The 25,239-nt window shown below is 42.6% G+C and overlaps 1 protein-coding gene across 1 annotated transcript in view; it reads left to right on the top strand.

Annotated features, from left to right (window-relative positions):
- MYO10 (myosin X) overlaps window positions 1-24,862 on the top strand; it is a 232,699-nt gene extending 207,837 nt beyond the window's left edge. Inside the window, exons 28-41 of the mRNA XM_077116886.1 lie at window positions 3,157-3,252; window positions 6,062-6,155; window positions 7,526-7,581; window positions 9,318-9,460; window positions 9,724-9,918; window positions 10,902-11,059; window positions 13,563-13,686; window positions 14,831-15,128; window positions 16,048-16,255; window positions 17,069-17,205; window positions 18,040-18,160; window positions 19,154-19,606; window positions 21,683-21,874; window positions 23,345-24,862. Of these exons, the coding sequence (XP_076973001.1) occupies window positions 3,157-3,252; window positions 6,062-6,155; window positions 7,526-7,581; window positions 9,318-9,460; window positions 9,724-9,918; window positions 10,902-11,059; window positions 13,563-13,686; window positions 14,831-15,128; window positions 16,048-16,255; window positions 17,069-17,205; window positions 18,040-18,160; window positions 19,154-19,606; window positions 21,683-21,874; window positions 23,345-23,446 (2,377 nt within the window). The 3' untranslated portion in view covers window positions 23,447-24,862. The remainder of the gene's footprint in view (window positions 1-3,156; window positions 3,253-6,061; window positions 6,156-7,525; window positions 7,582-9,317; window positions 9,461-9,723; window positions 9,919-10,901; window positions 11,060-13,562; window positions 13,687-14,830; window positions 15,129-16,047; window positions 16,256-17,068; window positions 17,206-18,039; window positions 18,161-19,153; window positions 19,607-21,682; window positions 21,875-23,344) is intronic.
- Window positions 24,863-25,239: the final 377 nt, after the last annotated feature.

The following is a 25,239-nucleotide window of genomic DNA, read 5'->3' as shown; positions in this document are numbered from 1 at the left end:
TATGGAAATGTTAGCCCTTTGTTCTAGATTACAAGCTGCTGGAGTGCAACATACCAGAAATGGATGGCTTTTTGAAAGGGGCAGTTTATTAAGTTGCAAGTTTACAATTCTAAGGCCATGAAAATGTCCAAATTAAAAACAAGGCTATAAAAATATCTAAGCTAAGGCATCTAGGAAAAGATACCTTGGTTCAAGAGGGCTGATGATGTTCGGGCTTTCTCTCTCAGCTGGAAAGGCACATGGCAATGTCTGCTAGCTTTCTCTCCAGGCTTCTTCAACAGCTTCTCCTTGGCTCTGTTGGTTCTGGTGGCTCTGAAGCTTTTTTCAAAATAGTTCCCTCTCTAAAGGGTCCAGTAAACAACCCCACCTTGAACGTGTAGACACAGCTCCAGGGAAACCATCTAACCAAAAATTACTATCCACAATTGGTGGATCACATCTCCATGGAAACAGTCAAAAAACTCTCACCCAGCAACACTGAATGAGGATTAAAGAACTTTTCTGAGGTGCACAACAAATTCAGACCAGTACACCCTTGTTCAGCCATTGCTGTCATATTTTACAGGTTTCATCACATGAACTTTTTTTTTCATTTTGTATTTTTAGTTAACTTTCTGTTGTAGAGAATGTCAGTCATACACGAGACTAGATGGAAGAATATAATGAAACCCTGGTGTACTCGTTGCTGAGCTTTCAACAGTTAGCAGCTCATGATCAACATCATTTCATCTCTTGCCCCATCCCACTCTGTTCCCTACAACATTATTTTAAAGCAAGTCCCTGATATATAATTTCATCTGTGTGTATTTTAGTATATATCTAAAGATAAAGACTTTTTTTAGTACATAATCATGGTATCGTTACCATGCTTTAAAATTTAACATTAACTCCTAATAACGTACCAAGTGCAGTCATTGTTCAAATTTTTCCTATTGTCTTATAAGTGGAGGTGGCAAAGTGTTCTTGTTGGTCTGGGTTATATTTTATACCTTCAAATTTAAACCTTAATGTGGCCTATAATGTGTAATTGGTTGATAGATCTCCTCAGTCTCTTTTCAATGTATCGATTCCCCCACCATCTTTTTTTTTAAACTTTACTATCTCTTGTTGACAATGCTGGGTCATTTATTCTGTGCAGTTTCCCACAACCCAAACTTTGTTGATTGCATACTGTTGTGTGATTGAATATGATCTTCCCCCTCCCCCCTTCTATTTCCTGTGAAATGGCAGATTAGAGGGCAGTCTGATTCAGGTTTGCTTTCTTGGTAAGAATACTTATATTAGGAGGTGGTAGTGTGTATTTCTATCAATATAATGGCCAGTACTATTAGTAGCAATTGATAATTATTGACTAGATCCGTTCATTCATCAGTGTTCCAAAATAATGATACTCACTTATTAGCTGGACTATTTCTATAAAGAGAAACTTCTCCCAATCAGTTAAGTGGTTATCCTGTGGTACATTTTACACAGAAAAAGTAGATTAAATCCTTGATTCTTTCCCAGTTTCCAGAAAAATGTGTTGGTTTCCTTTACATACTCTTGGGATGACGATTTAGGTTGATGTATTTTCCCAGGTACCATTATGAGCTCATGACTTTTAGCTAATTAGTGGGTTTCTAGCCATTGTAACTGTTCCTGGTATGCTCAGATTGGTTCGGTCTTTGGCCTGGAGCAGCTTCTTTACGTTGACTCCTGGGTCTTTTTGGCATATCACTCGTAGCTTGTGGTAGCTTCCCTGCTTTCTGGTATGACAAGATGTCCCTTACCTCTTCATAAGATTCAGGCTCTAGAAACAGAGGACTGCCTGAATGCTTGCTTTATTACTTTGAACTTAAGGCTTTGTGGAGGAGTTCGGAACTAGGATCAAGCTGCATTTTTCACCTCCCTGACAATAATATATCATGGCTCCATTCCTCCCGTCCCGAGGGAAGCTTTATATAATACAAATCCCCCAGACATTTATTATTATTATTATTCCACTGAACTGAGGGAGACCCAGACCCTGCCTGTGTTTTCTGAAAATTTCCTAGGATTCTTAATGGTTACCTGGGGTTCAGAACAACAGCCTTCAAGTTAGATCAAGAGGTATTCCCTGCACCCCCTTATTGTGCATGCGCTAGCTGGCTGCCTGGGTGGCGAAGTGGCTTGTCCAAGATGACGTGGTCTGGACAGTTTTCCTTGGGAATAGTGTCATGCTCAAGAAGCTCTGGTGCCAGCCCTTTCTCCCTGTCAGGGTTACTTCTCACCTTCCTCTCCAAGAAGGACTCACAGGTGTCACTGTGAATTACTTGTTTGTTTATTCATTTTTCTTATTGCATCTGTTTTTAATTATTCTGGCTTTACAGTTGCACAGTATTTCTATTTTCTGGCTGGGTAGAATGTTCTAATTTTGTTGATGTAAAATAATCGTTTTGCTGTGAACACTTGCTCTACTGCTGGTTTCAAGGGAAGTTGGCTGTATCCCCAAGACCCTTCCTTGTCCATCAAACATATTACAGTCACAGGTCCGATCCTGACCTCTGCTGTGTTTTATCCTGATTTTGCCAACCCAGTCACCTTTTGGAACTTCTAGGGTGGTTAGGGAATGTTGGGTTGAGGTTGAGTGGTCTCAGCCTGGGCATCCAGGCACACCCAAGGCCTGCCATTCTCCCCAGAGTCCCTAATGGAAGTAATGTGCGTGAATCAGGCAGAGTAAGTCAGAGACTTCAGCGCAGGCTTTGAACCACAACGGAAAGCTGTGGTGAACTGGGGAGAAAGCTCGCACCAGACTAGGTCACCTATGGGTTTCTGCTGTGGATCCATGAGAGAAGACAAAGAAAGTTGCAGGCAGGACCAGGGACTCCTGCCCCAAACCTCTGTAGGACCTGAGCAGGCCAGGCAACTGGGTGGGTCAGTATGAAAAGGAAGAGTCCCCCGCCCTCCCTAGGAAAGTCAAGGAAATCACCCCTCTCTGGCACAGAGAGGAGCCTGGCTCCCCCTAGAGGCCACGGGAATTGTCATCAGTTCTGAAAGAAAAACACAAGGCCCAGAGTGAGAAAGCAGTGTTCAGTTGCAGTTTCCAGTTCAGCTGTTAGTTTCATGAAATTGCTTTTCTGAGTTATTATTAAGAGTTCTGGGCTCTGATGTGTGCCTGTTGCTTTTGTTCCCTCGCAGAGAAATCATAGATAACACCAGCAAAGAGAATGGCATCGACATCATTATGGCCGATAGGACCTTCCACCTGATCGCGGAGTCCCCAGAAGATGCCAGGTGAGGGATGGCATCTTCCATCCAACAGCATCTGCACACACGCCCAAACTTGGGCTCTGCACGGATAGTGATTGTGGATCCTGCTGGCTTAGAAAAGGTCCTAATTGATTTCTGGTTGGGTTTTTCTATTAAGATGAGTGAAAAACTGAGAGTCTGCAGAGATTTGTGTCCTTGTCCCTTGGGGAGTCTTATGGGGACATGGGTCTGAGGAGAGCACACGGTTCAGGATCTCCAGCTCCAAATGCCTTGACCCAGACCCCTCACTGTCTTGGCGCAGGCCGTTGTCGCTAGCAGCCTGGATAAACCTTACCGGTCCTGCTATTTCATAGCTTCTGAGCTATGAAATTGAACAGCTTGTATTTGCTTAAGGATCAGCAGAGCAGGCCTATTCACCAGTAGCTGCCTGAATAAGGATAGTGCTAAGGCGTGTGTAGTTTTAAAAGGCTTTATATGGAAGAATGCAGTAAGGTAGCAGAGAGGGTTAACACGTAGAACCTTCCATATTCTAGTCAGTGTTCTAAATAAATTAATTGATTTAACACACACAACAGGCCCATGAGGGAGGTATTACTATTAGCTGCATTTTACAGATAAGGAGACGGAGGTACAGAGAAAAGAATGTTAAAATGTGTAAGGTAGCACAAGCTCAGTTCTATTGAATGGGAGTAGTAAGCTTTGTACAGTTTTTTAAGAAGCTTAAATTTATATAGACTTTTCACTGAGCTCAGAGGACATTGGCCATGACAAGTTTCCTGACATTTCTTGACCTCAGATCCATCTTCCATTTTTAAAGAGAGCTAAGGAGATGTAACATAAGATTATGGAGAACTGGTGTTTATTGCCCATCTTAGGGTCATTGAATAAATATTATAAAGAGGGCATCTATTCCTGCCACTTTGTGACTCTTTGTAAGTGGCTGTAATCCCTCTGAGCAATGCCAGAGATCATCTTCGAATGTATGAGGGTGAAATCCTCTGACCCATATTCACCACTTCTCAGCGCAGAAGTTGCTAGAACCTGCTAGTGAGGGCAGTATGTTCTCAGGGCTTCTTGCTACCACTTGCCCTTTGAAATGTCTCTGAATTGCTACAATGCCATGGTAGCAGCACTGAGGGCAAAGCACCACGAAATATTTCTTCCCATGGGAGCAAACTGAAACCCTGGTTGGAGCCATAAATTATACTGCAAGCTAGAAAAACAAGCAAACATGAAATTATAGGCCCATCATTCCATCATTCCATCTGGGGCTCCTAGGAACCACGTGGTTTTTTTGCAGTCAAGGGAACAGCCCACTTCTCAGCCAAATTATAGGTCCATCGTTTGGCAGCTCTCCTGTCTGCTTATGCTATAAAGAATCTGCTTATTTTAACATTCAGAATATTTTTTCTGAGAAGCTTTTCCCTGACCAGTGGTGGACATTTTTTAAAATTCTTTTCAGATTCCAAGTTCCACTTGATTTGGGATGGAAAATTTATCGAGGGTATCATCTATAATGATTGAAAGAACAGTGAATTTTATTCCTTTGCTTGTGTGATCACATAGGCCTACATCTTGAATGTATGTGTTTTCCCATGTTTGATTTGGAATATTTTTGAGCTTAATAAAGCAGTAACTGAAGTCTTGCCTTTTGGTTCACCAGAGCTACTGGAATAAAATCATATTAAGATGTTTTCCTTGGTCTTCCTGAGAGTCTGTATGTGTTGGGTATTTTTCAAGTGCTCGATTACATTTTTCTTCTTCAGGAATCATAGGAGATAATTAGATGTTAGTGCTTTGCTAGAAATACGGTTTTGCTTTTAAATATGGATACTATTTTTTCACTTAAGTACCTCACTGCATACTGAGTATTTTTTCCTCTGATCACCCAGGTCACCTGTTTTTCTTGAACAGTATGCATGTCTCGGAAAAATACCTTATTTAGTCAGAGTTTGTACATATGTCTTATACCCCCTCTAAGAGGCATCCTAATAACTCATATTTGGTACATCTTATATTCTGTAGGTAATTAATAAAGATTGGTTGAAAAGAGGATGGGTGGATGATGTTGTATTCATGGGCATTTTCCTCAACCATGTGTTGTATTTCTAGTTGTTTCTCGGGGGTTGGCTTGTTTTCCCTTATATTCTGATTCTGATAAGGCTGAAAGTAAGAACACTAATGTTGAAATGAAAATAGAAGAGTTCTCTGGTCAAAATAATTTTCCACATTCTACTTCAGGCAATTATTTTAGATTTCTAACACTCTTCTGGTATTACATACCAGTAGTTAGAAACTCCATCCTGGGAATGAGTGGGAAAAGCAGGCACCAAGTGGCTATTCCAAGGTGGTACTCTAATCTTTTTTGGCCTCCTTTCCTTTAAAGTTACCTTCTTTAAAAAGTCACCTGTATGGGGCAGTGGGATCATGGCTCAGTGGCAGAGTTCTCGCCTGCCAAGCTGGAGTCCTTGATTCGATTCCCGGTGCCTGCCCTTGCAAAAAATAAATAAATAAATAAAGCCACCATATGTCCTCTAGGTTAGATACATTGTCTTTGATCAAGATATCGTCATCCTTACATTTCTGTAAAAGTCCATGGACCTAAAGGAAAAAATGTTTTCCATTGACCTAAAATTGGAATGCTTGATATATACAAGTTCTTTGGCTGCTGCTTCTAACTCTGCTCATTGGAAGTATGCGATCCATATTTGCCCATGAAAGGTAGACAGAAAGCAAAGATGCTCGGAGAAATAGTATTTTCACAAAGAAGGTGGGGACTGCTGCTAATCCACAGGTTGCCTTTTCCTTGACAGTTGCTTTCTCCTTCTTTCAGCCAGTGGTTCAGTGTGCTGAGTCAAGTCCACGCGTCCACAGACCAGGAGATCCTGGAGATGCACGACGAGCAGGCAAACCCACAGAACGCCGTGGTGAGGGAACCTCTGCCAGGGGGGGCAGCGGGGAAGCAATGGTGAAGAAGGAGGCAGGGCTGGGAATCTCCGGATAATCCTTTTTTTTTCCTTTTAAGTGAAAGTACAATAATTCAAGAAGATAAAAGAGCATTTGAGTTAAATATCATGGAGAAATACAGAATTACTTATAGAAGGTTCTAAGTAGTAGTAAATTCTCAATTTTCCCACCTCCTCCCTCCAAAAAGAAATCCCAATTTTTATGGAATCTTAGAAGCACATTTCCCTGTTTTCTTCAAAGGGCTTGGTCAATTCTAGATCCTATGTCGTCTTTATCCCAGAAACATAGAACACATACAGAGAGAGGATCATGAGATGGTATTTTTTTTAGAAATAAGATTTCATTTCCACGTAAGAAAAACTCAAAATTTTTTTGAAGAATAAATGTGAAAATTAATGAAAGATGGTTAGAGTTTAAATCATAACATCTGTACTGTTGAAAGAAGTGCACAAATGAACCACACTGATAATCTCTTAAGAGCAAAAGGGAAAGATTACTACATAGTTGTTTTCTTTTTTTGTTTGTTTTGAATGAATGAACTGTAGATTCATTCTACAGTCCTGGCTAGAGGTTGTGTGTACATGCTAAGTGAAGTGGACCTTTCTTAGATAACGGTTATTCTGCAGTTGACAAAGAGGGAACCTCTTTTTTTTTTTAACGGTTTTTGTTAAATATCACATATATACAAAGAAAAGAAAGGAAAAGCAATGATTTTCAGAACACTTCAACAAATAGTTACAGAACAGATTTCAAAGTTTGTTATGGGTTACCATTCCACCATTTCAGATTTTTCCTTCTAGCAGCACCTAAGCGTTGAAGGCTAGAAGAAATATGTTTTTTTCTTTTTTGTGAAAAATAGCATATACACAAAAAAGCAATAAATTCTAAGCCCATTGCAGCAATTAGTTGTAGGACAGATTTCAGAGTTTAGTATGGGTTACAGTTCCACAAGTTGAGGTTTTTACTTCAAGCTGCTCTAAGATTCTGGAAACTAAAAGAAACATCAATATAATGATTGAGCAATCATACTCATTTGTTAAACCCTACCTTCTCCACCATATATATTGGTATAACTCCACCATCACCTTTGATCTTTCTCCCCCTCTTTAGGGATATTTGGGCTATGCACATTGTAACTTTTTCAAGTTGGAAGGGGCTGTGGATAATATGGGATAAGGGGATAGAACTAGCTGATGTTTTAGGGAGGTGGGGAGGGAACCGTTTTCTTTTGTCTGTTGCTTTGGGGAGTTTTAATTTAAGGTCCTAACTATAATGCACGTTCCATCCTTGAATGATTCTCTAAACTTTACCTACTTTTGCTCCTTCCCAGGGTACTTTGGATGTGGGACTGATAGATTCAGTGTGCGCCTCTGACAGCCCTGACAGGTGAGCACAGATGTGGCTCTTGACAAAGTAACTCCTCACCTGCCAGCATCTTCAGATCTCTGCTCCTGAACCACTTTCCTCCTTATTGGCCTGAATGGCCGTGCCCTGTAGGCTCCTGCCTTCTCAACCCCGGCCATCCATTCCTTTTAATACCCAGTTTTACAGCTTCAGGAAATCTTGCTCTCTGGATATCGTTGGCATGCTGGGGGAAGCAGTGGAAACCTACTTTAGAAAATCATATTATTAAAAACAAAAAGCATGAGGAATATTCTCCATTTGGAGATATAGACAACTTTGGAATTGGTTCAGGGAGAAAGTACCTGAGTAGGAAATAGCATTCCACCATAGAGGAGGGTTATTAGGCTACCTTTAAGAAACATGATGAAGAAAGAATTTTCATGGAGACGTATGTACAGAGTATTAACTTAAGCCACAACTGTTTATTTTCCTTGATATTTCTCCTTCCCCATAGCCTCATGTTTTGTTCTTCAAAGACACATCATCTCCGGAGAGGGGCTTAGGAGTCTTTGATTCCAAGCTTTGTCTTCATCGTCTCTTTTTATCGTTGCTGCTTGTGAATTCTGTGTCTGTCTACAGCAGAACTTAAGAAAAGTTGCTGTAAGACCAGAATCAGAATGAAAATTAACATCTGCCCCCACAAGATAGCTTTAGAAGGTCAATATGATTAAATCCAGACTGACAACCAAAATATTCTGTCCTCGGCAGAAGTCCTGCAGTCTTCGTCACCCACTGTGGGTGTAGGAGCTTGGCAGCCACGGGCCCTTTGTGCTGCCAACAGTTGCCTGCAGCATTTGGCTTAGGATTTTGCCTTGTGGGTTTTTTTTTTTTTTTTTTTGGTAATACTTTTTATTTATTTATTATTGATATATATTATATATTCACACACCATGTAGTCATCCAAAGTGTACAATCAGTGGGTCACAATATCAGCGTGTAGCTGTGCATTTATCTTCACAATTGACTTTTTTTCTTTTTTATGAAAAATGACCTATATACAAAAAAGCAATAAATTTCAAAGTGCATTGCAACAGTTAGTTGTAGGACAGATTTCAGAGTTTGGTATGTGTTGCAATTCCGTAATTTTAGGTTTTTATTTTAGCTGCTCTAAGATACTGGAGACTAAAAGAAATGTCAGTATAATGATTCAGCAGTCATATAAATTTCCATTCTTATATAACAGAGAAATGCACCCTTTTCAATTGCTTTGAAAACATTGACCCAGGTGGCATTTGGTAACCAGGCATAATCAAGTATATAAGATGTTCCTTCTACACCAGTTCACTGATCCTCTTCTGTTATTGGTGTCTGACACTTCATTATTAATCCGCAGAAATATCATGCCAGGCAGTGTACAGAGGCAGAAAGAAACTTATTTTGGAGAGGCATCCAAAAAAAAAATTTTCCCCTGTGGTCACTTATTTAGTTCTTCTGGAACTGAGATTCATCTGGAACGTTTTGCATGAAGAAATATTTTTCCTTCCAGGTCGTTTGGAAAGTGTTGCTCCAGATTTAAAGATTAATGATGCATAAAATAAATCCTGTAGAAATGAGTGATATCTGCCTTAATATCAAATGCAAATAGCACAGCAACATTTCTTCCCAGGACCTGTAAAGCCGGGGGGTGGGGGGGAGTGTTGCTTAATCCAAGAGGTTTAAGCAGAGGTGGCTGAGAGTAGAGCTAAGAGGCTTTGCTTCTTTCTTGCCCTCTTGCTCAGACCCAATTCATTTGTGATCATAACGGCCAACCGCGTCCTTCATTGCAATGCGGACACACCGGAGGAGATGCACCACTGGATCACGCTGCTCCAGAGATCCAAGGGAGACACCAGAGTGGAGGGCCAGGAATTTATTGTGAGAGGTAACTGTCTTGGTGATGCTTAAACTGTCTTTTTCACAGAGACTTGCTCTCATTTGGGGAGTTTTCTGCAGCATTTTTATATTGAATCGTCTTCTGAATACTTTTGACTTGAAATTTTAAAAAAATAATCCCATTAGAAATGATCATGGTAATTTCCGGCAAATAATGTGATTGAATTAAAAGCATCATGCAAATTATTGCCTGATACCTGTGGCCTCTCATCATAGTTTTCAATTTTTACTTTCTGTAATCGTTCCTTCAAGGTTGGCTGCACAAAGAAGTGAAAAACAGTCCGAAGATGTCTTCATTGAAATTGAAGAAACGGTGGTTTGTGCTCACCCACAATTCCTTGGACTATTACAAGAGCTCAGAGAAGAACGCACTGAAATTGGGCACTCTCGTCCTCAATAGCCTCTGCTCGGTCGTCCCCCCAGACGAGAAGATATTCAAAGAGACAGGTAACAAGTACAGCTTGCCCCTGACCAGCGGGGCCTGAAACTCTGAATATCAAATCAGAAAAGACCTGGGCTTGCTTAACTCAAAGGAATGAGCTAGAGTATATGCTTCCCCCCGACCCCCTGAAAAGAAGCTCTCTTCTTGAGCTTTATCTTGAGGCTGTTGGTGGTTAACTTTATGAACACTTAGTATTTAAAGCATAGTAAAATGGTCTTGATTTATTGAGTTGTAGGAAGAGTGTTATCGTCAGGACAATAAAGTGTAAACCAAGATTATCTTCTGAGAAATCTTCATTTCTCTGTGCCCATATTTTCATCATTTACCATGAGAGCCACATGCAGCCTCAAAAAGATAAATCCCAGTTGGCAGTGAACTTAATCTAGTAGACTAAAAGCCAAACATAGAAGCTTCTTGATCTTTTCTTTTTTGGTGCCATAAAAACGTTACTAGAATATTGTGATTTTTGTTCCTAGCTGCAGTTTTGTGCTTTTTAAATAAAGTTACTTCACTCGTATCACATTGAACGGTGATAGTTCAAAGCGCTTCTTTCTAAGCACAGAGTGATCAGAACAAGTGTTTTCTTTGGGGTGGGTGTGGTGCTAAGGAAAAGAAGAAACAGGAAATAAAAATTTAGTCTGAGAAAATAGTTTCTATTTTTGTTCCAGAGCCTTCAGAGGGATGTTAGCTGACATCTGTTCTTTCTTTCAGAAGAGATGTTACAGTTTATCTTTATGCATTTATTTCTGCTATTTTCGTGTTAGTATTTGTCATTTCAACTACAAACTCCACAGAGCAGAATCACGTGTTTTGTTGACCGCTAGAACGCAAGCCCAGGCCAAGGCACATGTAGGAGTTTTAAGTATTCATTGAATTAAATACCTAATGAAGTCATCTGAAGGTGGAGAAGAGAGAGCCATCTGACAATGCAGTTTCTAGAACTCTGGTCCCAGAGGTGAGCATTAATGTACATCCACTGCCTTCGCAGGCTACTGGAACGTCACTGTGTATGGCCGCAAGCACTGTTATCGGCTCTACACCAAACTGCTCAACGAGGCCACCAGGTGGTCCAGTGCCATCCAAAACGTGACCGACACCAAGGCCCCTATCGACACCCCCACCCAGCAGCTGATTCAAGATATCAAGGTAAGATGGAGCTGAGCACACATGGTGGTTACTTTTCTCACCTTTGGAGTGGCGAGACCATTGGTCAAGCTCTGCTTTTCGCTTTTGATCAAAATGACCTCTTGGTTAACTTTGTGTTTGAGTGTCCATGCTTTTAGGAATAAAATTGTGAGATTTGAGGTAAAACTGGATGCTAAAATATTTTCTCCCCAGAATGGTATTAGATGTGGCCCATGAGGCAAACCTGGTTGCTAGACTCTTCAGGCAGGAGGGCGCAGTCTGCAGTAGGGAATATAGGGCTTCCTGAGCTTAGGGATGTGGTGTGATCTCTGTTAGGGACATCTGCTTTGCCATGGGTTCTACTTTGTCCCTGGGTTAGGGACTTACTGGGAGGAGCCTAGTAGTGCTGTTCTTACTGTGTGAGCCAGCGCGCAAGTGGGTTCCCAGGGAGTCCAGACTGGTCTAGAAAACTTGGGATCCCTATCAGGTGCCTCCAAACTTCCAGAAGCTCCCAAGTCTCTGACCCAGCATTGCTCATGTTACGTTATAATTTCTTCTTTAAAAAGATGAATTGCTCAGTTATTGTATGTTCAGTGAATGACTCAATCAGTGGTTAAATGTCAGCTGTGAGCCAGGATTATTGCACCATTTCCCAGCCTGGACACAGAGACAGAATTCTGGTTGCCTTGCTCATATAGCTAGTTGGTTCCTGGGCAGGACCAGGTCAAGAGAATTAATCTTTACTGCTCTCCTTCCGCGTTCTCCATGCAAGCAGATTATAAATACAGTGGGAAGAGCCAGAGATGTCACAGAAAAGCTGGTAGTGATAGTGAATAAATACATAAATATGAGACAGTTATTTTTCTACAGCACATCGAAGGAAATTAGCTAATTAGGTCCCAGAGTATAAGTAAATTCTGCTTTTATGAGGTGGGAAAAAAGGGTCTAATCTATCAGCAGTATATAGTTTCCCACAAAATTCAAGTCTACCTCTTGATTCTAGTGATATATTTTCTGGAAATTTGGAGGTAAATTTCAGCAAAACTCTTATTCTCCAAGACACTGCAAAGCTTTCCATGGAACTCAGGAAATATCCTAATAATCTGCTCTCTAACCTTAAAAGAAATCATTGTAATTTTTGTTTTGAAGCTTCCTTTTGAGAAAATATAAAAAAACACATATTGGTCAAACTTCGCTTTCAAAACTATTTCTTACCTTATTGATTCTTACATTTCCCAATGAATTTTAATTTAGACATTAAAAGAATAAATGGAGTTTTCTAGATATGAAGCAGTGCTAGTTAAGAAATTCAGAGAAGTCACCGTAACTAAGTCTATCCAAACATTTTTAAGCAAAAAATTACTTTAAAGTATATTTTCTGCCTTTTGATTTGGTGTTAATTGAAAAAGTTTCACAATGGAAACGAAATTGTTCCAAAGAGTGATTCATTAAAGTTCTGAAAATAACCTTGGGTTTTGCCCAAATTAACATTTTTAGGAGCTAGAATTTTACGTGATAGAAATTCTGTGAGTGGTGTGCCTGATTTCAAGAGTGAAAGGGAAAGTGGCAGGTGGCTGAGGAGCAGTCTACCCAGATTGCTAGAACCCTGGAACATTTCCTTAAGAGTCACTCCCATTGTTGTTTTGGTTTGGCAGGCACATTTTGATTGTAATTAGTTTTATTAACATATTTTTCTATATAGTTTTCCGGTAAAGGGAGAATTCAAAAGAACAGTTCAAGAACTAGCAAAACATATGCTTAAAATAAATGCTAAGTAAAGAAAACATGATTTGACTAAATGATCAATGGCTAAATGATTAGCAAGAGAAGTTTAAAGTAATTTTTTTAAGTATATGTGTGTGTGTGTGTGTGTATAATCTCCAGGGAGAAAACTTTTTAAACGATGTGGGAAAACAGATACAAATCAAAGAGAATGAGCTATGTAAGAAAAAATGTATTTTGGTGATGATTCTCCTGGTTGTGGGCATATTAGTGTGTGAAATACATGGGGTTCATGGATGTTTTTGACTTTAGAAAAATATTCTTATTTAGGAAGATACAAATGATTTTCTTCCTCGGATATGTTTGTTTTGTTTTGTTTGCCTATTTATGTATTTATTAGTCATTTGGACATCTGCTTTGTCAAGTGTGTTCAAGTCTTTTGCCCTGTATTTTTTTTAAATGTATTTTTATTGAGATAGCTGCATGCACCAAATGGTCCATCCAAACTATACAATCAATGGCTTACAACGGATGTGTGTTTTTTGTTGTTGTTGTTGTTGTTTTTGTATACTGTATGGCGGGGGTCACATTTCATTCTTTTTCCATGTAAGTATCCCCTTATTGCAGCACCATTTGTTGAATTTTTGTCATTTGTTTGTTTTGGGGGAGGTGCATGGACCAAGAATTAAAGCCAGGGCCCCTGAAGGGCAGGCCAGCATTCCGCCACTGAACCACCCTTGCACCCCCGGCTATATGATTTTTACGATGAACTTCGTTTGGCAACGGCTGCCTTATTTTGCAGGAGAACTGCCTGAACGCCGACGTGGTGGAGCAGATTTACAAGCGGAACCCCATCCTGCGGTACACCCATCACCCCCTGCACTCGCCGCTCCTGCCCCTCCCCTACGGAGACATAAACCTCAACCGTAAGTTCAGAATTCTACCCGGGCCCCTCTGAGGCCAACTTTCCCCTCTAAACTCTAAGCTCTAACATGTTAGCATTTGCTTTAACTCAAGACTGTTTTAGCCATAAAGAATGAGAAATTGTAAAATATGCTCAGATTCAGTCCTAAAACAGGGATTTTGGGTGTAGTGATGCTGAAGAATTCAGGAACAAAAAGAAGAGATTTAAACAGTAGTCAGAGTTGAGTAGTTGTCAAAAAGTTAAACAGAAGTACTATATGACCCAGCAGTTCCATTCCTTGATGTGTTTCCCAAGGAAGTGAAAACAAGGGACTCAGATGCTTGCACGCCAGTGTTCATTGCAGCGTTATTCACAGTTGCCGTGGGGTAGAAGCAACATAAGGATCCAAATGGACCAATAAGTAAACAAAATGTGATTGAGACATACAGTGCAGTATTATTCAACCAAAAAAGGACTGAAGTTTGATACATGCAACAGCATGGATGAACCTTGGAGGCATTATGCTGAGTGAGAGAAGCCAGACACAAAAGGACAGATACTGTATAATTCCACTTCTGTGAAATGCCTAGAATAAGCAGAATAGCAGACATTAGATGAGATATCACCAGGGGCCTGGGGTAGAGGGTGTGGGGAATTGACTTAATTGATACAGAATTTCTGTTTGAGATATGAAAAAAAGTTTTCTTAATGGATGGTGGTGATGATAGCTCAACATTTTGAACGTAATTAATGTCAATGACTTACTTATACACTAAGTGGGAAATTTTATTTTATATATATGTTATCACAATAACATTTGTTTTTTAAGTGGGGGGGGGTGTTTCCAAAAATGCTGGCTCTCTTCTTAAATTCAAAGTAGCCATTATTATTCTAGAAAACCAGATTCTAAAGAGTTTTGCAACCCCCCAAAACACAGAATGTGTTTGGCGGGAGACCAGCTTATAAGCAACTTTCTGTTCAATGCAGCAGTTTAGTTATATAACAAAGCAATGTAGCTTACCCCCCTCTGTTTCTACAGCTCTGCTCCAATGATTCAAATATATAGGTAATGAGGTATGCCCGCCCCCTCCTATAGAAGCTGCTTTCCCATCACTTCCTCTCTCCTGGCCCCTTTTGTGACTTTCGTGTTGCTTTGCTTTTCCTAGTGCTCAAAGACAAAGGCTATACAACCTTGCAGGATGAGGCCATCAAGATCTTCAATTCCCTCCAGCAGCTGGAATCCATGTCTGACCCTATCCCCATAATCCAGGGCATTCTGCAGACGGGGCATGACCTCCGACCCCTGCGAGATGAGCTGTACTGCCAGCTCATCAAGCAGACTAACAGAGTGCCCCATCCCGGCAGCGCGGGCAACCTGTACAGCTGGCAGATCCTGACGTGCCTCAGCTGCACCTTCCTGCCCAGCCGCGGGATCCTCAAGTATCTCAAATTCCACCTGAAAAGGTAAGCGGCCGGGCAGGTGAGAGCCGCCCATGTGCAGATCATAGTTCAGACCCAGAGGCCTTGGCCGGAGGGCACCTCGTGTGGCCAGAGGCTGCCAACTGACCCTTAGGTCACTGGACACTCCGTGGGGTGCACATGTCCTTTTGGTCTCAGCCACACAAGGCTTTTTCAAGTCACCTTCTTGTCGGCCTGTAGGGCATTAGATAAATGTAACCACCACTGCTGTGTGTATATAAATAGGAAACAAACATAACTTGGGGATTTGCTCCAGATCACAAGGTGGAAGCAGTCCGATGCAGATTTTGATTAACTGCAGAGAAGCGGTTTTCATACGACCAGAAGAGACATGGCTCTTTCAAGAATTAAAAGAGTTGCAGACACAACGTATGTTGAGGGCAGACTCTTTTATGTGACACCACCGTGATGCATAACACATTCCTTATTTGCCAAAGCCTGCAGAACGGTGCGACACAGGGTGAACCCTAAGATAAACTCTGGACTACTGAATAGCAGTGTATCAGTAACTGTTGAACAGTTGTTACCAGTGTCCCACTAATGCAAGATGTGACTAATAGGGCAAACCTTGCGTTGGGCTTGGGGTTTGGAGGTATCTGGGAGCTCTACGTCGTGTGCATTTTTCAGTAAACTGAAACTGCTCTCAAAATATAGTTTATGATTTTTTTTTTTTAAATAAGGGGTGCAGAGGTGAGCTGGCAACAAAAGTACCCCAAGTCAGATGGCTGCTCTTTAGTTTTTAAATTTTTTATATTTAAACTGAACCTGCAGGGGGTGAGGTGGGCCCTGCAGGAAGTCACCATGTTGGGGCTGCTCATCACCACACTGGTCTGCGGAACCGTCCAGCCCCCCAGCAGCCAGCAGTCCTCAGGCCAGTGATTAAGAGTTAGTGTTTGTTTCCTAGGATCCGGGAACAGTTTCCAGGAACTGAGATGGAAAAATATGCCCTCTTCATCTACGAATCTCTCAAGAAAACCAAATGCCGAGAGTTTGTGCCTTCCCGGGACGAGATAGAAGCTCTGATCCAAAGGCAGGAAATGACATCCACAGTGTACTGTCACGGCGGAGGCTCCTGCAAGATCACCGTCAACTCCCACACCACAGCTGGGGAGGTGAGGGCTGCGGCTGCACCACCGTCTCTGGAGCGCTGACTCCCCCCACCCCCCCACCCCCACCCCTGCTTAACGCGCTGTCTTGATTTACATAGTGCAGCTGCTCAGTAAATGTGGAACTCAAAGTAACCTGCAACCACATGTCAAAAGAAAAACAGGCATTGAAGATGAGTGCAAACCCAAAAGATCAACATGGGCCAAATTTGGGACCTTATTTTGCTAATTTGAGAAGCAGTTGAGTGTGGTGCAGGCAGCAGACCTGCCTTGATGTACCAGCTGTCACAGGGGTTCCTTTTGCCTTTGTCACGAGCTGTTTCTGTTCACCACGTGAAAATCTAGAATGTTTTGTCAGATAAGCCTGCTTCCTTTTCCTTTTTTCATTTAAACTAAGTATTATAAAATACACTGGCAAAAAGAAGTAGTGCAGTCAAACTCAAGAGGCTCCTTGTGTAGAAGAAACATCATTTGAAGACACTATTATTTCTTGAAATTGAAAAATGCATCAGATAAGACCAGGCTTCGGCTTTCATACACTTTTCTTACTAGGGTGGGTTTATAGGAGATTGGCCTGGCGCCTCCCTCTCCCGGTGCTGTTCTTTTTAGCAAGGAAGAGCTAAAACTGATTTTTGGTGGGGCAAGGGAAAAGCAGTGCTTGGAAATTCCAGGGTGACCACACATGACAGTTTTAGGAACTTGCTTTGACCCTTACTTGTGCCAGCAGCTCCCTCTCTGTGTTCAGATGAAGCCACTTTGTAGAGCTACGTTTTAGGACCGCAGCTTCCAGCACTATGGAAGCCTTAATGTATCTTTCAGGTGGTGGAGAAGCTGATCAGAGGTCTCGCCATGGAGGACAGCAGAAACATGTTTGCCCTGTTTGAGTACAATGGCACTGTCGATAAAGCCATCGAAAGCCGCACCATCGTGGCCGATGTTTTAGCAAAGTTTGAAAAGTAAGTTTCTTCTCCCTAAAGTGCCACCATATTAAGTAAATGAATATAAGACTGAGGGTTGAGAATTCCAACTTCCGTTGCATTTTCGGCTTCCTTGTGTATTTGAGTGTTTATTTTACTTGGGTTAAAGCATATTTAATTTTTCAGATCCCTCCCGTGCTGCCAATTTCTTTTCCTCGATCCCCAGAAAACCCATGGTCTCCTATGATTCATCTTGTCATTGATTGTTCCTATACTCCTGTCTTTTCTCTCAGTTCCTGCTGTAATCATTGCCTTGGGATTTCCTGATTCTTAGGCTTTCACATGTCATTAGCTTTGAAACTAGGCTAATAGGCTTGAGCCAACTTAGAAGCTCTTCAATCTATGTTTTGTATCTCCTGGCCCTACAATATTTGACCTGTAACTCTCATATCACCTCAGTAGCACAAGAAAATAATCCAACTTGTTTATGAACACAGCCCCATACAATAGTGTTCATCTCAATTTTTATAAATATAAAATCATACGTCTTAATATTGTAAATATTATTTGATGGCTGATAAAGACATTGAAAAAAATAACCTATGTTTCTTTTCTTCCTATGGAGTCACCATAAGGCTCATCAGATACTAATTGGACCGGAATGCTCAGAAAATACTTGTCAGCACAGTTTAATGAAGGCCGCCTATTTGTTTTCTTAAAGCAGAAGCAGGCTGAAAGCATGTTTTCCCCTCTGATAGTGAACAGGGACTGAAAGTCTGTATCATCAGGGAAAATCCGCCTATAAAGTCAGCTCCAGGTGGGTTCCCCCTGGTCTATCCCTTGTTTCTCAGTCTGTCTTGTCCTCTGCTATAGGCTGGCAGCCACATCAGAAGTGGGTGACCTGCTGTGGAAATTCTACTTCAAACTTTACTGCTTCCTGGACACAGATAACGTGCCAAAAGACAGCGTGGAATTTGCATTTATGTTTGAGCAGGTAAAAGGAACTTTGAGAAACAGGTTCTGGTGAGCAGGGGTGAAGTCTTACTCTACCATGTAAATTATCTGCCAGTCCTAAGACAGCGTGTTCAGGGACAGAGTCCTCGGCAGGGCAGGGTGGGCTGCCCTTTGAGTCACTTGCAGAATGACTCTTCTGTGCATTTTATTTTAACTCCTGGGCCAGGAACTGTTGTTGTGTGAGGGAAAGACAAGGAATCCAATACAGTCGATCCTCATTATTTGTGGATTCTCTATTTGCATATTGACCCACTGGCACCAAATCAATACTAGGGGCACTTTTTCCCAATCAGTTTGATTTACCTGGCATGGACATTCCCAGATGTCAGTCAAGGTAATGTTCTGCCTTCTTGATTCACTTTTCATACTGTAAACAGATAACCTTTCACGGTATATTTAGTGTCACAGTTTTCTAGTGTCTGTGCTTTTTGTGGGTGATTTTGCAAGATGGCCCATCAGTGTAGTGCTGAAGTGTTATCTAGTGCTCCGGTGTGTAAGAAGACTTTGCTGTGCCTTGCAAAATAAAAAATACCTATGTTAAATAAGCTTCCTTTGGGCATGAGTTACAGTGCTATTGGCAATGAGTTCAATGTTAATGAATCAACTGTTTTATTAAATAAGATGTCTTTAAACAGAAACACACATAAACAAAATTATATATTGATCAGTTGATATGAAAACATGACTGGAGACCTGTAGGAACCTTACCCTGAATTTCCCCTAGAACCAAGGCTTCAGTTTTCATTAATACCGGTGACTTATAGAATATAACCACTGCAAATAATGAGAATTGACTCTCTATGGTGTGTGTTAAATGCTATCAGTGCTGGGGAGAAATTTAAAGCAGCTAAGGGAGTTAGGGGATGATTTTAAGCAGGGTGGCCAAGGAAGGGGGCCTTGAGCAAAATCCTGGAGGAGTGAGGGAGCGAGCCCTGACACCCTGACCATAAGCTGTTGACCGCCTCCTTTCCAGGCGCATGAAGCAGTTATCCACGGCCACTATCCAGCCCCGGAAGAAAACCTCCAGGTGCTTGCCGCCCTGCGGCTCCAGTACCTGCAGGGGGATTATTCTCTGCACGCCGCGGTCCCACCGCTCGAAGAGGTTTACTCCCTGCAGAGGCTCAGGGCCCGCATCAGCCAAGCCACCAAGAGCTTCACCCCCTGTGAGCGGCTGGAGAAGAGGCGGACGAGCTTCCTGGAGGGTACGCTGCGAAGGAGCTTCCGGACAGGGTCCGCCCTGCGGCAGAAAGTGGAGGAAGAACAGATGCTGGACATGTGGGTCAAGGAGGAAGTCTCCTCCGCTCGTGCCAGCATCATCGACAAGTGGAAGAAGTTTCAGGGAATGAACCAGGAACAGGCCATGAGCAAGTACATGGCCTTGGTCAAGGAGTGGCCCGGGTACGGGTCGACGCTGTTCGACGTGGAGGTGAGAACTGGCTGCCCTAGGGGTGGGTGGGTGGGTGGGAGGCGCCAGCACGCTGCGGGTGGAACCTGGGGCCCTGCAGCCCGCCCGGTGCCCGCATGGGATAATCTGGTGCACTGAGTGTTCCCCCCCGCCCCTTTGTTAGGGCCTTCGGATTTTTACTGGTGGTAACACACCGCCCACCTCTCCCAAAGTCTTCCCTTATAGTAAATGCTTCCATAATATTAGGAATGGATGAAAAATTAAGATATCATCTATTTACTCTTTTTTTTTTTAACCATAGCAACATACAAGCATTCTTATTATATGATCATTCCATTCTCAGTATATAATCAGTAACTCACAATATCATCACATAGTTGTATATTCATCACCACGATCACCTCTCAGAGCATTTGCATCAATCCAGAAAAAGAAATAAAAAGTAAAAACTTCATACACACCATACCTTTGACCCCTCCCTGAACACCAGCATTTCAGTCTATTTGTTTTGACATTTGGTCCCCCTATTATTTATTTATTTTAGTCCACATTTTTTACTCATCTATCCATACTGTAGATAAAAGGAGCATCAGACACAAGGTTTTCACAATCGCGGTCACATTGTGAAAGCTGTGTCATTATATAATCATCTTCAAGAAACATGGCTACTGGAACACAGCTCTGCATTTTCAGGCAGTTCCCTCCAGCCTCTCCATTACACCTTAACTAAAAAGGTGATATCCATATAATGCATAAGAATAACCTCCAAGATAACCTCTCCACTCTGTTACTACTCTTAAATAGGTCTCCCTACTCTTTCTTATGAAGCTATAGGGCCAATTAAAAAAAAAAAGTTCTAGTGAAAAATCTGCATGTAAAAAATACGTATTTTAGAAGGCTTTACTCACATTAGAAATTCGGGATGTACTTACATTTTACATTTTTGTTTTTTGCCTTGACCATCTGTTTAAAGGGAAGAATTTCTATTTCATAATAGCAATTTGGCCGTTAGTACCAACCCAGTACTGAATTTATTGAAAGAAAATCTTACTGATGGTCTAGAACAGGGGTAAACAAACTGTGACCCTAAATCCTACCCGCCACCTGTTTTTGTTGATGGAGTTTTATTAGAACACAGCCGTGATCATTTGTTTACATATTATCAGCCATAGATTTCCTGCTAAAACAGCAGAGTTGAGTAATTGTGACAGATACTTTATGGTCCACAAAACCTAATATAGCTACTCCCTGGTCCTTTACAGACAATGTTTGCCAGCCCCTGGTGTAGATTAACTTCCATTTTTCCTATGATAGGAATAATTCAGCATGTTATTTGATGTCCTTTAAATGAGCTTCTTTACAGATCAAAATAGTGCTTATATATTCCAAGATATATTCATTGCTTTTCATTGGATTCTGTCTTTGGTTGGTTGGTTCAGTTACTGCTGTTTTTAAGTACAAATCAGATGCTTTGTCCAATGTACCTTATTTTCAGGGTCACTAATTTATCTTCCCCCTGTTTCTACTGGCTCAGCTCACCCTGTGTTATTATACCCTACATCAGAGTTTTGGGTTTTTTCCTTTGGTTTATGTGTGTTATATCCCATCCACAGAAGGCCATTGGTGCTTCTGCTTAAGAGTCAAGTTTTGCAGAAAGAGCCAAAACTCCTTAGTGCCAAGGAATTGGGAGAATTTTCCTCTGTGCTTCTAGACTTGACATTGGAAGAATGATCATCTAAAAAGGATTTGAGGCTGGACTAGAGAGAGAGAAGCAGGCTGAGCTCGGGCTGCCTGGCTCTCTGGGGAATCTTCATCAAGTCACGTGGACAGAGTGGAGTGTACACATCAGGTCACTTCCATTTAGCTAATTCAGATGATGAGTAAATTGACAGGGGTGGGCAGTGGAGAGTCAGTTGGGTTTTCCAAATGTTCCCAACCCATCAGAACCAATCAGTAATCAAAAACAGGCTGTTTCTGATATTTCAATTCCCACCCCTACCCCCAAGTATGAATACATGTCTATGCAGAGTACATGGCTCGAAGGCTGTCTTCCACTAACTAAATGTTTTAACCTCTGTACTGACTCTCGCCCACCAGTGCAAGGAAGGCGGCTTCCCCCAAGAACTCTGGCTAGGTGTCAGTGCAGACGCTGTCTCGGTCTACAAACGTGGGGAGGGGAGGCCCTTGGAAGTCTTCCAGTATGAACACATCCTCTCATTTGGGGCACCGCTGGCAAACACGTACAAGATTGTGGTCGATGAGAGGGAGCTGCTCTTTGAAACCAGTGAGGTAAGAAGCACGCCAAGGGCATCCTCTCATTTATGGCCTTTTCAGAATAGAAAGATGACATCCCATTTCCTGATGCCTTTGGCCAGATCGTTTTATTCACATATTCCACATGAGGACATGTGCCAATATAGAATGGGGTTCCTTCCCAGCTACAGGTTCCCTGTACAGCAAGACCCAGTGATCCTTCTGTTTGCTTTTGCAACAGAGAAATATGTTCCGTTGGATCAGGGGATCTTTGCCCTGGAAGAAGGGTGTGGAAAGGGGAATTATATAGAGGTCCAAGAAGAAATATATCATTTGCCAATAAAACCTTGTGAGCATTGCTGGACGATTGTGGCAGGCAGTGGAAACGGTGGGACTCGGCTCTAGGGGTGCCTGGAGCAGTAGAGTGCAGGGGGCTTGTCCATCCCTAGGAAAGCTAATTCTAAACCACAGAATTATAAAAAGATACCTCTTTTGGACAGCAACAGTTCCAAAGCTTAGAAAGTAATAATAATACAAGAAGGCTATGGTGCCCCCCAAAAAGAGCTGTTGGCAATCAAAGGTGGGGAGTTAGACTGACTCACAGGGTCCCATGTGGCTGTCGTCAGGTAATAGAAAGGAGATGAGGAAGGCGCTCAGGTGGTGGGTGGTGGGCAGTAGTGTAGATGAAGGTGACTCAGAAATGTCCTGTGGGATGGAAAAGAGACTGGGGGGCCTTGACTGGAGGGTCAGCACCAGCCTGTGGGACGTGATCGAATCCAGCAGACGATTGGGATCTTTGGTGCATGACATCATGTTGGTGGTTTAACATAGTGAACCAGAGTGGGACGGGAAGGGAAGAAAGAGGGCAGGGAAAGCAAGGCCAGTTAGGATGCCCATAGAGAACCCAGGCCACGGTGAGGAAGGACACGCCCCAGGGTGACAGGGGGAGCTCCGTTGGAGGGGGCTAAGGGGAGACGGTCCCCTGCAGGAGAAGTCTGGGCTGGAGCAGATCATAGCTGGGCATCGGGGCAGGTCGCAGCCTGTCAGCACCTCAGTTCCCTTCTCCAGCTGCAGCACGGGGAGTAGATTAGAATCACCTGATCTGGTCTTTAAACGTGATTATGGACTCTCATGTAGCATTATCTTTAGTTGGCTTATCCTCCCAGCCCAGATGATACCAACAGACTTTACTGTCCTCCGTTTTTGGCTAATTGCTTTTTTTTTTTTAAACATGCAGTCTGACAATTTATAGCAAGCAAGGTTGTTAGTTTTGTGGGGAAGACCCAGCAGGTGGTGCACCCGGTATTTGGAAAAGCCATGAGTCCCCTTCTTGCCTGGGAATAGGCCAGAGCAGCTCAACTCTGGGCTTAATTCAGACCTTGAGCCTAGGGCTTGACAGTGAGAGCTGCTGGCTTTGGTGTCGGGGGCGGCACTGGCCTGCCCGTGCTGGGCAGGGAGGGTCTGGGTGACGGGCCGGGTCCTGAGCTGCTTCTGTCCCCCCGGCAGGTGGTGGACGTGGCCAAGCTCATGAAAGCCTACATCAGCATGATCGTCAAGAAGCGCTACAGCACCTCGCGGTCCGCGAGCAGCCAGGGCAGCTCCAGGTGAAGACGGCAGGGAGCTGAGGTGTCTCTTGTAGCTGAACACGCCCCTCCTGGCCTCAGCGGGCTCCAGCGTGCCGAGCGAAGTGCTGAGCTGCCCGGGCTCCCCCGAAGCCCCTCGTCGCTGGGGGAGATGTCTCCAGGACACCCTTCGCCCTATCAACTTCAGCAATCACATATTAGCTGTCAACTTTAACAGTCTGCACAATTTCCAAAGCTTTAATACTCTGAGATGACACATGCCTTAAAAAAGAAAGAGGAAAAGCAAACAAACTCACGCTGCTGCCGAGGCAGCCAGAAGTGCCTTAACTTGTGGAACCAACACTAATCGACCTTAACTGTGCTACTGAAAGGAAATGCACCCCTCCCCCTTTGTGGGAAACTTTCAGAGCTTGGAAAGGGGGGTGTTTGGCCATCAGTTGTGCACTAACCTCCCAGCCTGATTTCCCATGTTTCAGGGAAGGTGAGGGAGGGGGAGGAGGGACAGGGAGCGCAAAGGGGACCGTGTATTTGAGCTGGAGTGCTGCTGGCAGCCTTCCTCACGGACGTGTATTAACTTCTTTCTTCGTTTCATCTTTTAAGTATATGTGCTTGCCCGCGTGTGCGTGTACTCCATAAACTCATCCCTTTAATCTGGGTCTCATGAGCATTAAAAGCAAAGGGAAAAAGGATGTGCAATGGTGTAAACAGTCTGTCTGTATATTTTAATAGTTCAGAGTTATAGTCATCAATTGTTACTTTATAAGGTGGTTTTATGAACAGACCAGAATCCTAGATTTTCCTGTCTTTGCTGTACTTTGAAAAAAAAAGAAACTCATCCTCAATTTTTATTTTACATGTAGCAAGTCTGCATTCTGTGTCTGCTGTATTATACACAGATATGCAGTCTCCGAGATAATGGTATTTATAAACCACTTCTTAACACAGGTCTCCAGTCCTGTTCCTGGAACAATATGAAGTCGTGTTGGAGTCTTTAGTTTCTAAAAGATTTTAAGTCTAAAAAAAAAAAAAAAGGTTTCTTTGATGGTTGAGGCTTGAATCGCTCCAGGTAGATTAAAATGTGACCATGTTGACCAGGAGGGAAAGGTGCTGCAGCCCTGGAAGGTGGAATATGTGAGCAAACTTGTTTAAAGGACCCTGACATTGAACAGTGAGGCTTTAATAAAACGCGCAACTGTTTTATCCTGATTTTATAAGGTGGTCTGAACCAAGCACCTGTTGATAAATCAGCATTTATGACCAGAAGAAGAAACTGGTCTTGGACTTTTATTTTTATATGGAAACGTTGTAAAGACTTGACCCAACCAAGTCTGCCCAAAAAGAAAGAAGTCTGCCTTATCCCTGTGGACAGCCCTGTGAGATCATGCTTGTTGGCTCAAAGAAGGTCTGACAATAAAAGATATTAGCTAACGTGAAAAAGTAACTATGCATGTTTTCGTTTACTAGGCTACTCCAGCAAATACCATGAAATGGGTAGACTTAAACAGTGGGGATTTGTTAGCTTACGGTTTTAAAGCTAAAAGAAAGTCCAAATCAGCGTGAGGCTTTCTCCCTCAAGACTGTGACAATTCTGGTGACCCTGGGGTCTTTGGCTTGTCACGTGGCAAGGCGCAGGCAGTGTCTTCTGGTCTCTCCCTTCTCTTCTGGGTTCAGCCTCTTGCCTCCTGTGTCTTTTTTTCCCCTGTCATGTCTGAATTTGTTCTTTTATAAAGAATTCCAGTGATAGGATTACAGCCCGTCCTGATTGGGCTGGGCCACACACCTTAACTCGAGTAACGTCATCCACAGGTCCTACTTGGA

This window comes from Tamandua tetradactyla, chromosome 9 (genome assembly GCF_023851605.1).
Source record: "Tamandua tetradactyla isolate mTamTet1 chromosome 9, mTamTet1.pri, whole genome shotgun sequence".
Classification (NCBI taxonomy): Eukaryota; Metazoa; Chordata; class Mammalia; order Pilosa; family Myrmecophagidae; genus Tamandua; species Tamandua tetradactyla.
Note: the sequence above shows the minus strand (reverse complement) of the source record. Positions and strands in the feature narration are given on the sequence as shown.